The 14277-nt window shown below is 36.5% G+C and overlaps 1 protein-coding gene across 3 annotated transcripts in view; it reads left to right on the top strand.

Moving 5' to 3' along the window:
* Window positions 1–14277, top strand: part of ATG10 (autophagy related 10) — a 215337-nt gene that overhangs the window by 55082 nt on the left and 145978 nt on the right. For all 3 annotated transcript variants that reach the window (XM_041752105.1, XM_041752104.1, XM_041752103.1), the window contains exon 3: window positions 6662–6769. In XM_041752105.1, the coding sequence (XP_041608039.1) occupies window positions 6662–6769 (108 nt within the window). The remainder of the gene's footprint in view (window positions 1–6661; window positions 6770–14277) is intronic.

Below are 14277 nucleotides of genomic sequence, written 5' to 3'. Positions count from 1 at the left end.
TTCCTGCATGTACAGCTATATCTATAAGGTGCATTTCTGGGTGGAAGATATGTGCATTTTTAATTTGGTTAGTTATTGCCAACTTGTTCCCCAGTGAAGTTATATTAATTTAAACTACCCTGCCCGTGGCAATGTATGACAGTGCCTGTGTATTTTTTTCTACATCTTTACCTATACACTTTATTTCATGCTTTTGGTCTTTGTCAATCTGACAGGTAAAAAATGGTATCACGTAGTTTTAATTTGCATTTTTCTTATGGGTAATGTTTTCTTATGTGTAAAATAGGTTTATTTTTATATGGTTAATATCCATATGTACTTCCTCTTTAGTGACCTGTTTATATCCTTTGCTCATTTTCCTGTTGAGCTGTTGGTCTTTCTATTTTTATTTTTTAAATATTTTAGTTATTTATTTGAGAGGGAGAGAGAAGGAGAATGAGCAGGGAGAGGAACAGAGGGAGAGAGAGAGAGAGAAGCAGACCACCTGCTGAGCAGGGAGTTTGAAGCAGTGCTTGATCCCAGGACCCTGGGATCATGACCTGAGCCAAAGGTAGCTGCTTAACTAACTTAGCCACGTAGGCACCCCTGTTGGTCTTTTTCTTACTGATTTACTGGAACTATTAATACATTGGGGGAAATTAAAACTATATATTGACAAAATTAGTCCTATGATATGGGCTACAAATGTATTTTTCATATTTTGATATTTATCTTTTGGTTTTATGGTGTTAAGATTTTTTCCATGATATAGAAATTATTATTTTATTATAACTGTGGGTTTTTATTTATTTTAAAATATCCTTAAATACATACATAAATATAAATATGAAATTACATATATATCTTTATGTATGTACACATTCATTCCAGTGTTTTCATCTAGCACATTGATGGTATTGTTTTTCTCATTTAACTCTTTATTCCACATTTTGGTGTAATGTGAAGGGTATTCTATGTAGATAACTTGAGTTTTGACTATGAGGCGGAAGTGTTCTCTTTTTCATTAGTGGTGTCTGGGGAACAACACCTGGACATTTTCTATTATTTCTCTTCTGCAGTGACAGAGTGAAGCAACCTGCTTAGTGGCAGATGGGCAGTAAGGAGCTCCGATGGCTAAAGTGTAGTTGGACATGGGGTGGTGACAGTTTTGAGTTATTAGATTAATGACAGTTACAGAGGCTTGGGTCAAGGCTGGGCAAGTTGCCAGAAAGCGGAGTTTGAGGTGGTAGTAAAGACCACTTAAAAAGTTGTCTCGGTACTGTCAAAATGAGAATTCGCTCAAGATGAGAATTCGCAGAAGCCAATTTTGCCTATGGAGAGCTCCAAGTGGGCCATGGTATTCCTGGAGGTTGGGAGTTGTTTGTGGCCATTTCTCCTAAGACAGCTACAGAATACTTACTTGGTTGACTGTTCTCAGAGTTTAAAATGGGAACTTCAGTGAATTAATTAAGTAAAGTAGTTCTCAACGCTGGTTGCTACATTGAAGTTTGCACTGTAGAAAGATTGTGATTTCACTGGTCTGAGGGGGACCCCAGCTAGGGCTGAGAACCACTGTTTAATGTAATCAGTTTGCCATACCTTTGAATCAGGGATTGCAGTACATGTTGCCTCAGTGCTTCCAAATGTGCACACAAATCACCTGGGGTCCTGTTAAGTACAGATTCTGATTCAGGAAGTCTGAGGAGGAGCTTGAGATTCTGTGTGTCTAACAAGCTCCCAGGTGACATGGAGGCTGCTGGTCCCCAGACCACGCTTGAACAGTTTCAGTTTGTTACTCAGTGTGCAAAGCGTGGGCTTACACCACTCCCTGAGAGTCAGTAAGCATGTTTCTGCCATGATCCTGATTCTGGAAGAATTGTTGAGTGTGGTAGCAAGCCCTGGGTCAAGAGGCCTCCTTTCCACTTCCAGCACTTCCTCCAATTAGCTGTAAGACAAGTCTCTCAAAAGTACTTCAGTCCTTCACCCTCTTATCTCTAAAATGAGAGGGTTGAGCTGGATAAATTGCAAGATTTCTTTTGTTCCTACTTTTTCCTGTTCTGGTCTAGGGTATTTTCAGGGACCAGAGGCCAGGTTTTTATGTGGAACTGGACTCTGTAGTTAGGACCCTTTCTTCCCTATGGCCTGGAGCCTAGGTCCTAACTTTGGAAACAAAACTAACATATGTTAAAAATTAAAGAAAACACTAAATTGTAGGCTATCTTAAGTACAGAAAGAATGAGGGGAAGCTAGAGTTGAAAGTCGACCAGAAAAGTCAGTCAAAATTTGAGTTAATTATCATTTATTGGGCTAGATGGACGGCAGTGCTAGCTCAGGGGGGCAGTTCTCATGCTTTTACGTTTGCTTGTTTCTACAAAAATAACCTTCCAACAGTGAAGAATAAAACATTTTTCTGCCTTAAATTAAAGCAGTGTAGGAGAAAGGCCTACTTCTGTGGAAGTAAATGTTTGAAAGGAAGCTAAAATGCTTTAAACTGTTTTTTTTCCCCCTATATTTAATTTTTCAAGGCTAATCTTGATGTTTGAGAGATTGATACCAAAAAGAAAATTACCATGACCAGATAGAGGCTGAATCAAAAGCCCTTGTGCATGATGCTACTTACACTAATAGTAGCATCATGAATTACCTAAAACAGAAATAAAATCCCTTAAATTATAAGTAATATTAAAAATGACATATCTGTCAATTCATTGGAAAAGAGATCAGATAATATATTTAAATTTTATAACAGAGGTGCATAGGAATTTTGGACTTAACCTCTTGATGTCAAAGGAGATATATTTTGCCTTGTAATTAGGATTTTACTAAATTATAGATGATCTCAAGGAGAGGTTGTCTGATCAGCACTCATGAAATAGAATAGTTACTCTCATTTGATGAATCAGATTCAGCACACACAGCTTAGTTCTAACTTTTCTCTGCATGTCTTAAGAGTACCCCCCCCCCCCCATACCTGGATTATTTTTAAATTGCAGACTGCTGGTACTTTTTGATTCACAATCACATACCATTTTGGATTTACTATATTTGGTAAAAATTTTTTTTATAATCAACTATTGATTATCTATTATAACGAGGGTGTTCATAAATACAATAGAAATCATGTTTGTTTATTTATTTATTCAAGTCAAACTATTTTATTGCTTAAGAGACTCCTTCCATGGTCATAGGAGGATACTGGAAAAATCATACCTTGTTTTAAACTATTTAGTTCCTGAGCTTGGGTGGCTCAGCAGCTGGGTGTCTGCCTTTGGCTCGGGGCATGACCCTGGGGTCCCGGGATTGAGTACCACATCAGGCTCTCTGCATGGAGCCTGCTTCTCCCTCTGGCTGTGTCTCTGCCTCTGTCTCTGTGTCTCTCATGAATAAATAAATAAAATCTTTAAAAAAAAACTCCTAATAACATAATATAGGGCATTTTATAGAAATATTATTTCAGTTGCAAGTGACAGGAAACCCAATCCAAATTGGCTGAAGCCAAGAAGGGGCTTTGGAGGCCAAGTAATTGAAAAATTTGAAGGTAGAACTAGCTTCGGTATGGTTGGTATGAATAGTGTAATCAAGATCTCGTCCTTCCGCATTTCATGGTCTTACTTTCCTCTGCATGGCTTCATTCTCAGGTTCCATTTAATTATATGATGGCTGCCAACACTGCCAAGACTTTATCTTCTTGGTTCAATTCCAGTAGAAAAGAGAGTATCTTCCCCCTCCCCTAACCAAAGTCCTTAACTGTGTTTCATTGGCCTTGAGTAGATTTTTTGCCCCTGCCCGAGTCTCTGAGGCTAGCAAGACTGATGTTCTTATTGGCCAGATCAGAGTCCTGTGATCGTTCTGAGTGTAGGGCAGCCATGTCCATACTTATAGGGGAGAAGGGAATGATTCCTTAGAAGAAAATTGGCTACTGTTTCAGAAGAAGAAGAAATAGATACCTGATGTAAAAAGTAACAATCACTACATATATCTTTGATTTAAGCCAATATTAAGTCATTTATGTTGTCCAAATGAAAATATTTCAGTGGTTGAGTGCCATCAGAGGCTGTGCTTGTGTTTGGGTGATGCAGAGCTAGAATTTAAAACAATAATTCCATCTACAAAATGTATAAGTTTAATGAAATAATAAAAGGAGATGGTATTGGGGTACCTGAGTGGCTCAATCAGTTGAGCGAGGGACTCTTGGTTTCTGCTTGGGTCATGTTCTTAGTGTCAGACATTGAACCTCCTATGGGCTCTACACTGGCACAGAGTCTGCTTGAGATTCTTTCCCTCCCTCTCTGCCCTTCCCCCTGCTTATGAGTACATGTGCTTTCTCAAATAAATAAATAAAAATATATTTTTTAAAGGTGATAGTTTTGGATACCTGATATCTTACCTTACAGGGAGGAATGATACTTAAATATTTAGCCATCCATGGCAGTGGAATCAACCAATCAGAATAAGTTGGGTCCAGCCAATAGAACTGGTGCTGATCAGGACCAACCAGCAGGGTTCTTATATAGGAGGGCTGGTGGGATGTCCAGCTAACTGGGAGGCATTGTAAATATGCCACCAAGTTTATTGGAAAATATAGTTCCTGTATTACTTTCTTAGAGCTACCATAAGAAAGTACTATGAACTGAATGACTTAAATTTATTCTCTTCCTGTTCTGGAGGTTGGGAGTTGAAATTCAAGGTGTTTGCAGGACCATGCTCCCTCTAAAGGCTCTAGAGAAGAACTTTTCCTTGCCCCTTCTAGCTTCTGGTGGTTGATGGCAATTGTTGGCATTTTTTGGCTTGTAGATATACCACTTCAGTCTGTGCCTCTGTCTTCCCATGGCCTTCTCCCCTGTGTATCTGTGTCTCTGTAGCCAAATTTTCCTCTTAAGAGGACACTAGTCATATTGGATGCAGAGTCTACCTTGTTCCAGTATGACCTCATCTTAACTTTAGTACATTTGCATAGATCCTGTTTCCCAAAAGGTCACATTCATAGGTTCTAGGTGGACAGGGATTATGAAGGGACATTATTTAACCTAGTACTGTTACTTAAAATCCAATGCTCTTACAGAGTTGGCATGACACAATTTTTAAAAAATATTTATTTGTTAATTTTAAAGAGGGGGGGAAGGGGCAGAGGGAGAGAGAGAGAAAGTCTTAAGCAGACTCTGAACTGAGCACAGAGACTGACATGGGCTCGATCTCACCACCCTGATATCATGACCTGAGCTGAAACCAAGAGTCAGACACTTTGACTATGCCACCCAGGTGCTCCAACATGACACAAATTAAAAAAAAAAAAATCAATGTTAAGTCATTTACAAACACTGTAAATTTTTTCTTTCCTTATTGTGTTGTAAAAACTGAGTTTTTAAATCTTAGTAAAAATATTTAAGTGAATTATGAATTATTTTAGTTGGAATGCTATTCTGTATTTTTGTTACTGCATCAGATTAAGTAATCACATCTTCCTTAATTACAGCTAAATTCTGTTAAAATGTGTTAGTGTGACAATTGGTGGAGAATTAATAATATTCATTGATAAGTGAGTACATGTATAAGGATGTATTACATTTTTATACATGACTTTGTTGAATTCAACCAAGTTTTGCTTAAAAAAATGGAACTGATGATGATTAGATAAACATTATCCATTAGCATATTTAATTTTTTTTAAATTTTAAAAAGATTTTATTTATTTATTCATGACAGACACACACACAGAGAGAGAGACACAGAGAGAGAGAGACAGAGAGAGAGAGAGAGGCAGAGACACAGGCAGAGGGAGAAGCAGGCTCCATGCAGGGAACCCGACGTGGGACTCGATCCCGGGACCCCAGGGTCATGCCCTGGGCTGAAGGTGGCACTAAACCGCTGAACCACCGGGGCTGCCCCCATTAGTGTATTTAAGAGCAAGTATAAGAAAGAGGTGAGAAGTACAACTGATAAAGGGCTTGGAAATTATATCTTCTATGGAACATTTGAAAATGGTGGTAATTGTCTTCAAGTCTTTGAAGAATAACTTTATAGAGAAGAGTTTCGACTCTCGAGGGCAGAACTAAAACCAGTGAGTTAAAGTTAAAGAGAAACATTTCAGTGCATTATAAGATAATATTTTCTCTATGTACCATGCACCAAAACAGAGGTGGTGGTCATAAAAGGGAGTAAAGGAAAGGTTCCTGGACGTGCTTAGGCAGGTGCTACATAATTACCTCCCTGTGATGTTGTAATGGAGATCTTGCCTTGAACAAGAAATTAAAGTGGAAGGTCCCTTCTAGCTTCAAGATCTGTTGCAAATACTCTTTAAGTTTTTTCTATATAGGCAATGAAATCAATATTAATATGTCACAAAATATTTTTATAAGTTTAAATGCTTTTTAGCAGCTACCAACTGCTAAAGTTTTGAACTATGACTTCTATGCTATGGACTGCTTAGAAGAAAAAGGGGGAGGGATATCTAAGAGAAGAGGAAATATTAGTAAGTGATAAAGGTAGGGGATTAAAATTTACATCCAATGAAAGCTTACTCTGTTTAGAGTTTATTGAATGGATTTATATATCCATATTATCTCATATCATTTAATATACTTTTCTTTACTCAGCTTTAAATTTATGAGAAACTGTAGTTCTTAAAATGATGTTTTCTTAAGATAATTGGCATTTTCTTTTGTATTCTTTGTGTGGAACACAGGACTGTTCTGAAGGCTACATGTGCAAAATACATTTTCAAATTAAACCTGGGATGCCGATGTCACCTCCAGGAACATCTGCCCATGTACAGACATGTCTTCCCATGGAGGTAAGTGGTTTACTATATCATATTCTCCTTTTCAGTCTTTGTGAAGTATAAATTAAACAGTTTTAATCTGTTAAATATGTATTTGAAAAACATAACTGGCATTGGATCCTGGGCCTGCTGTAGGGAGAGAATTGAACATCATGGGTTAGAAGGTATTTTCTTGTATAATATTGAAAGCAGAAATTGTGGTAAAGTTAAGATCCACTTTGAGTCTATGCAGACTGTGGATTAGAAGATCACAGATACCTTCTGTTGCCTGTTGATTTTTCCCCAGTGAGATCCTCCCAGGACAATACAGATCTGTCCCTCAGCTGATTAATACATGGCAGGAGACCTCTTTGCCTAGTCTGTCCTTAACTGTTTTCTCCTATGTCCTTTAAAATATGCTGTATCTAGGTCTTATTCCTTAGGGGACTTTAACCTTGACTTGAAAATCTTGCTATATTAAATTTTAATAAGGTGCTAATGGCTTAGTGGTTTTCTGGGATACTTTCAATTTTATTTTTATCAAAATGCAAATAGCCGTCTTATATTGCTATTGTTAATAAGAATTTTTATATATCCATGGCAAATATAAACAATAAAGAAATACATAGAGTAAAAAAACCTCCCATATGTCCTTTAACTGGAGGCAGCCACTATTAATATTTTAGTAAATATACTTCTCCACATTTTCTTTTTTAAAAAAATATTTATTTATGTATTTATTTATTTATTTGAGGGACAGAGAGAGTGGAAGAGAGCACAAGCCAGGGAGGGAGAGAAGCAGGTTCCCCACCAAGCAGGGAGCCCTATTCTGGGTCATGACTTGAGCGAAGGCAGCTGTCTAACTGACTGAGCCATCCGGGTGCCCCAACACACATTTTCTATCATACACGCACTCACATATTTTTTTGTTTGTCCAATGAACAAGTCATGTATCATGGAGATCTTTCCATGTCAGTAAATGTAGGATTCCATAGTTCTTTTTAATTGGCTTCATTGTGTTTCATTCTGTGGCTATACCATAATTTTGTAGAGTCCATTCTGAAGTAAAATACTTCAGTAAGTAAAATGGGAGAGGGCACTTTTCTTGTGAAGGAAGAGCCCCTTTCCAGGACCTGTTAAAGTAGACCCATTTGGCAATCTAGCCCTAACCCTCCCTCTTCCCTGCCCATGTATGATACTGGCCTAGAAGTGACTCTTGCCAATGTGATTCAGTTTTTGCAAGTTATTCTTGAGGGTATTATGTTTGGTAATAAGCTAAGTGCCCCTGGGTGGGCACTCAAATCCTGATTACTGCTTCTTAGTTCAAATAACCAACATCAAATCTGAGGCTGGGCATGTTAGGAAGCTTTTAAATTCATTACATATTGACTTAAAAATGCACATGGAAATGGTGATTTAAAAGATGAATTACCAGTTTATGCCTAAAACGTTGGCAGAGATTTGAAAAGCACTAAAAAGTGGTGTTGACAGTGTGAGGGAACTGACACTTTCTGGTTGATGTTTTAACTTCACAGAGTATAAAGATGGGCACATACTATGAACAATTTATTCCAATTCTAGGAATTATCCTCATCAAATACAAATCTTTTCAACATTTTTCATTTTAAACATTTTCTAAAAAATTTTCAAATATGGCCCCACATCAGGCTCCCTACTCCATGGGAAGCCTGCTTCTCCCTCTCCCTGCTACTCCCCCTGCTTGTGCTCTCTGTCAAATAAATAAATGAAATCTTAAAATTTTTTTTTCAAACATGAAAAAGTTGCGAAAGTTTTGTGGTCAATGTCCATATCCTCCTAGATTCTTTCATTAACACTTGGCTGTGTTTGCTTTATTATATGTCTGTCCCTCTATTCATCTATTTTTACATCTTATTTTTTATTTTATTTTATTTTAAAGATTTTATTTATTTATTCATGAGAGAGAGAGAGAGAGAGAGAGAGGCAGAGACACAGGCAGAGGGAGAAGCAGGCTCCATGCAGGGAGCCCGATGTGGGACTCGATCCCAGGTCTCCAGGATCACACCCTGGGCTGAAGGTGGCGCTAAACCACTGAGCCACCTGGGCTGCCCTACATCTTATTTTTTAATTCTTTTGCCTCAAAGTAGATTGCAGACAAATACTCATAGAATAATTAGAAATGCATACAGAGATTTATCTGTAAGTACATTCATTTTAATATTATGTATACTAGGAAGAAATGGGAACTGCTGAGGTGTATAATAATGGATTGGTTAATTATGGCACATTTTTATGATGGCATTTTTGATTCAGTATGCTTGGAATATGGCGTGAGAGTTTGCAGTTCTAACAAGTTCCCAAATGCTGCTGCTGCTGCTGGCCCAGGGATCCCATTTTGAGAACCACTGCATTACTCTATGATTAGAATGCTTAGCATATTTGAGATGCTGCACAGCTGAGATGGTTAGTTAATATAATGTATGATAGAGTCGATATTGCAGTAATCTTGGTGGGATGAGAAATGTCTCAGGTTGGGTTTGCCAGAAGCAGAGCCTATGATGGAGGTGCCTGTTCAAGTGTATTGTTAGGGATGAGCTTGTAGAAGAAAGAGTGACAGAAGCAGGATAGGACAAGAGATAAAAGCTAAAGAAGAATGTGGTCTCCGTTAGAAACCAGCTTGGGTCTGATCCCATGGGAAGGTCTGGAGCACAAAGGACACCCAGAATTAGTTCCACTTTGTGTCATTGGGATCGGTCTTTTGTACTCTGTGACAATTATTGACTTGTCTATCAACCATTGGATGAAGTGGAGTTGAACATAGCTTCCCAAGCAGGGTGGCTCCAGAGTTACTAAGTGACTCTTCTGTGTATTATCAGCTAATGATCAAAACAGCTAAGTGGGATGGGTGCACTGGCCTTAAGGAGAGCTGGAATGGGTATCAGCAGTATCTACTGCCAAAGAGTAATGTGAGACCAACAAAAAGGGATCTACAGGGAAGTATATATTTAAGTTCTATATTTAGATCAAAGGAGGGAGACAATACTGTTTTGGAAAATCTTTATTTTTCATAGATATATACCATTATGTTAACATGTATTTTAAATGAATTAATAAATATATTTTTAACAATTTTAGTTTTAATTGCTAATACAGTGAATGTCAATAGCTATAACTCTCTAAAACAAGCTTGTTGGGAAAATGGGTTGAGACTAAAATGTTTGAGAACCATCGATCTAGATAAAGAAAATACATTATTATTATTATCATATGTAAAGAACACTAATAACTAGAAAATATAATAAATACACAAGTAAGAGTTGAAAATAATGAGTTTCTGAAGATAGAACTAGTTCCTGTTTGAAAATTTTTCTAGGTAGTTCTCTCTAATGTTTAGCATTGCCTAGAGTGAAATTGGTCAGTTTGCAAAATTGTATACTCCCTCCCCTTTCGTGATGATATTCAGCAACAGAGTGGATAACCCTCTTTCTGGAACATTGAGTGGTCATTGCCTGAAATGCTTGGATGCTTAAAACACAAGGCAGATAGATGATGAGTGAGTCAAGTGGGCCGATGGGAAGTACACTGGAGAAGTAGAGATGGCATGACTCATCCGATAGGGGCAGTAGCTATGCATCTCCAGGTGGATTTTATTTTTTTATTTTTATTATTTTTTTTAAGGTTTCATTTATTTATTCATGAGAGATACAGAGAGAGAGAGAGAGAGAGAGGCAGAGACACAGGCATAGGGAAAAGCAGGCTCCATGCAGGGAGCCCGACGCGGGCCTCGATTCCATGACCCCGGGATCACGCCCTGAGCCAAAGGCAGATGCTCAGCTGCTGAGCTACCCAGGCGTCCCTCCAGGTGGATTTGAAAGATGAGGTACAGATCTAGATTTTTGTGTGTTGGCTTAATTATAACAAAACAAAGCAAAAATTGTGGAGGTCGCATAGACTATCCTTACACTCTGCAGATAGTCCTCAGGCCACCGCTGTGGTAACCTAGCCTCTATTATTATAGAAATGAGTCCTGCATTGTATAAAAGACTAAGCGAGGGGACCTCTGCATTCTCTTTAGAATTTAAAGCCCAGGGTACCTGGGTGACTCAGTTGGTTGAATGTCTGCTATCAGTTGTGGGTCCTGGAATTGAGACCTGTATTGGGCTCCCTGCTCAGCGGGCAGCCTGCTTCTCCCTCTCCCTCTACTGCTCTCCCTACTTATGCTCTCTTGTTTTCTATCAAATAAATAAATAAAATCCTAAAAAAAAAAAAAAAAGAATTTAAAGCCCCAAAGTTCCATATCTCTACAATGTCAGTTTAAAGATATTCAAAGGAATGCCTCTGTGAATAGTTGTTTCATTTTTGTTTTTTTAAATTTTGGCCATGTATGATGTGGGAAATCAACTCACTTCCTTGTTCTAACCAGAACCAGCTTTCTTGATTGTAGAAAAGTGGTTGGATTCATAATTTTTATGAATATAAGATTATCTACAATGGTATGTAGACAATCACAGGATTTTTAGAATCAAAGCAAAATATAATGGAATATATAAATGAAGTAATTTGTGAGAATCATACTCTATACCATCTTTGAATTTTTAACATATAATTCAAAATGATAGTTAAAAGAATGAGATGATATTCAGAAATCTAGTAAATATATTGGGGTGTTGTTTAGTACTAGTTTAGAGGAATAGGAATTCTTCTAGTCTAATCATAGTAGATAAGAAATTTATTGTTCAGAGTAGTTAATATGATTTGCTTGTGACATTTCTGAGTTTGTGAAATAACAACCAAGACTGGCAATTTTTGAACAAGATATTTTCTTTAGCAGTGACCGAAAGAAATCCATTGCCTTAATTTAAAATCTTTGATATAAATGAATATTTTCACCAGGACCCAACATAACCAGCAGTGGTCTTTGAAATATCTTATGTAACATTTACTTCCATAAATAGATATTGGTGTTAATACTTCACTTTATCACCTTATGATTTTTGGGATTTAAATGAATACTTTTCTTAGATAAATTAAGTTTTGATCATTTATTTAACAATAGTAAGAAACATTTAATAATTGGTCTGCTTTAACAAATATGATTTTATTGTAATTGAAGCCTTATATATATTAAATAATAATTTAAAAATGGAAGTGGGAACACAAGCTTAATTTTTTGATGAAAATTTGTCATTATTAAAATGATATGTGTATATTATAACAAAATAACTGCCAAACTTTAAAAATATTTTGTAAGACTCTAGATTAACTCATTAGCTAATAGAATGCAGTGACTAGTGTGGAGAAACAAGGTGATAGTTTTCCATAATGTATAGCATTAAGCCACTCTTTTTTTTTTTAAGATTTTATTTATTTATTCATAAGAGACACAGAGAGAGGCAGGGACATAGGCAGACGGAGTAGCAGGCTCTCTGTGGGGAGCCCGATGTAGGACTCAATCCTAGGACCCTGGGAACACAACCTGAGCCAGAGGTGGATGCCCAACCACTGAGCCACCTAGGCGTCCCACATTAAACCACTCTTAATAAAAAGAAACAATGAGATGAATATTCAACATGGGTATTGACTGTTAATAATCAGTAGTAAAAATGATCAGTGAATGTTTAGAAGTGGAAAATATCTGAGAAATTCTTACCTTATAGAACTAGTTTCTGGCTGACGTTGCTTTGCAGTTTTGTTTTATCTTTAACTTCTTCATTTATGAAATTCTGAATCATTTTCATAGAATGGAGATGCCCAGATTTTGCCCTTTGATTAATTCATATCTGATACCTAAACATATTTATTTTAAGTAGGTCAATCATTTTTTATATTACTGAAGTTTGGATTCTTCTGTCTAAAGTTAGATAGCTAATGTTCCATGTCTTCCTCTTGAAGAGGTATTAGAGATGGGTGCGGAGCATATTTTATTTATTCATTTATTATCTTCATTACCTAAGAGCCTCAGGTTGTACCTTCAGATTACATTTTTTAAAACTATGAAAATGATAGAGTCATAAAAATAGCAATGGTATGCTACTGAAAAAAGGATTTTTGTCCTAGGGCCTTGTTGTTCACCAGCTGGGACTTACCTTAGTCCAGGGAAGGTAAAATATAATAGAGAGCCCGCAACAAAAACAACCTATCATAAATTCCCTGAAGCATATAGCCAAGAATCAGTAACTGGAGATGATCTCAATTGCCGAAAGAACATATTCAAGAAAATGATGATCTTCTGAGGTAACCAGGTCTTCAAATATACTCATTTGCCCTAAGGATTTTAGTGGCTTCTAGGATGAGTTCTATTTTGTATGTCCAAAATAGACTCCTATGTCAGAATATTGTGTTGTTTTTTTTTTTAAATAATGGAATAAATGACAAGCCACAGTTCTCAGTTGGTGTTAACAATTTCTCTGTAAAGCAACTGCTATTTTTAGACTACAGTATAGACATGTTGGTAAATGTAAATGATGAGTAATAAGCATGATTTCCCCCAGTATATGAAAATGAAATTATTAAAGCAATGTTACACATGGAAGCATGTGTAGTAGTCACTCAGTAGTTACATATTGTTATGATGAATCTAATGTTGATAGATAAAAGGATTTCTAAAGAAAATAACTATTAATACAGCAGACCCAATCCCACTTCTATGTTTTTCTTGAGATATTTTGAAAAAGTTAAAAGACACAGCAAATATTAACTTTATTTATTTATTTATTTATTTTATTATTTTTTTTATTATTAACTTTATTTAATTTGGAGTGAAAACATATGGCATAGAGTGATGTGGTATTTGAGAGTGGAGAGTATTGGATATTCTCAAAAGCAATCAGGTCTGATTAGGATTTGCAGCTCTAATAAAATTGTGGATTATTGCACAGGTTATAGTATTTTTTAACCAAATTATGTTTCTTTACTATATGACAGAAGTGTTAACTTACTCTTAGAACTCATCAGAAATTACATATAAAGATGTAGCACTAAAACTGTTTGATCTAATGAAATCTTAGGAGTGTTAAGGCAACTTGGTGGTGTTCTTTTGTTAAGCCAGGGAGTCTACAGGGAAATGTTTCACATTCTCCTGACTCTTCCTTTTTCTCCAGGCCCTTGCTACCTGAATAAATATAACTTCGCAAAAATTCAGAAACTGTATTGGGTTCTTTGAGAACCTATAACCTAAGTCGCTTCTTAAGATTACTTCTACATTTAAAATTCTCTGTGCTCTATTCACCTTGGCAGAGCAAAGAGAGCATCTAAATTTTGAGAGAAATCAAGTTGAATCAATTCAGGTAGTAAGTAATTCTTTTTCTATTTATCATGCTAGGAAAAAAGTTTTCATAAAGGCACCAGATCGAATCATCGTATTTTAACTCTGCAGCACATTATATCTGAAAGTTTCCTTTATGTATAGTTCTAATATTGAGGGTTTTTTTAAAAATCAAAAGTAAGATTACTTCTAGCCATAGCATATGTACTTGAGAGACTATGGAACTGTTATTTCTGTAAAAAAAACCTCACAGGCTTTCAATGTGGAATGCTTATGTCCACCTGTAAAGGTCTAACAA

Source organism: Vulpes lagopus, chromosome 4 (assembly GCF_018345385.1).
Source record: "Vulpes lagopus strain Blue_001 chromosome 4, ASM1834538v1, whole genome shotgun sequence".
Lineage (NCBI taxonomy): Eukaryota > Metazoa > Chordata > Mammalia > Carnivora > Canidae > Vulpes > Vulpes lagopus.
Note: the sequence above shows the minus strand (reverse complement) of the source record. Positions and strands in the feature narration are given on the sequence as shown.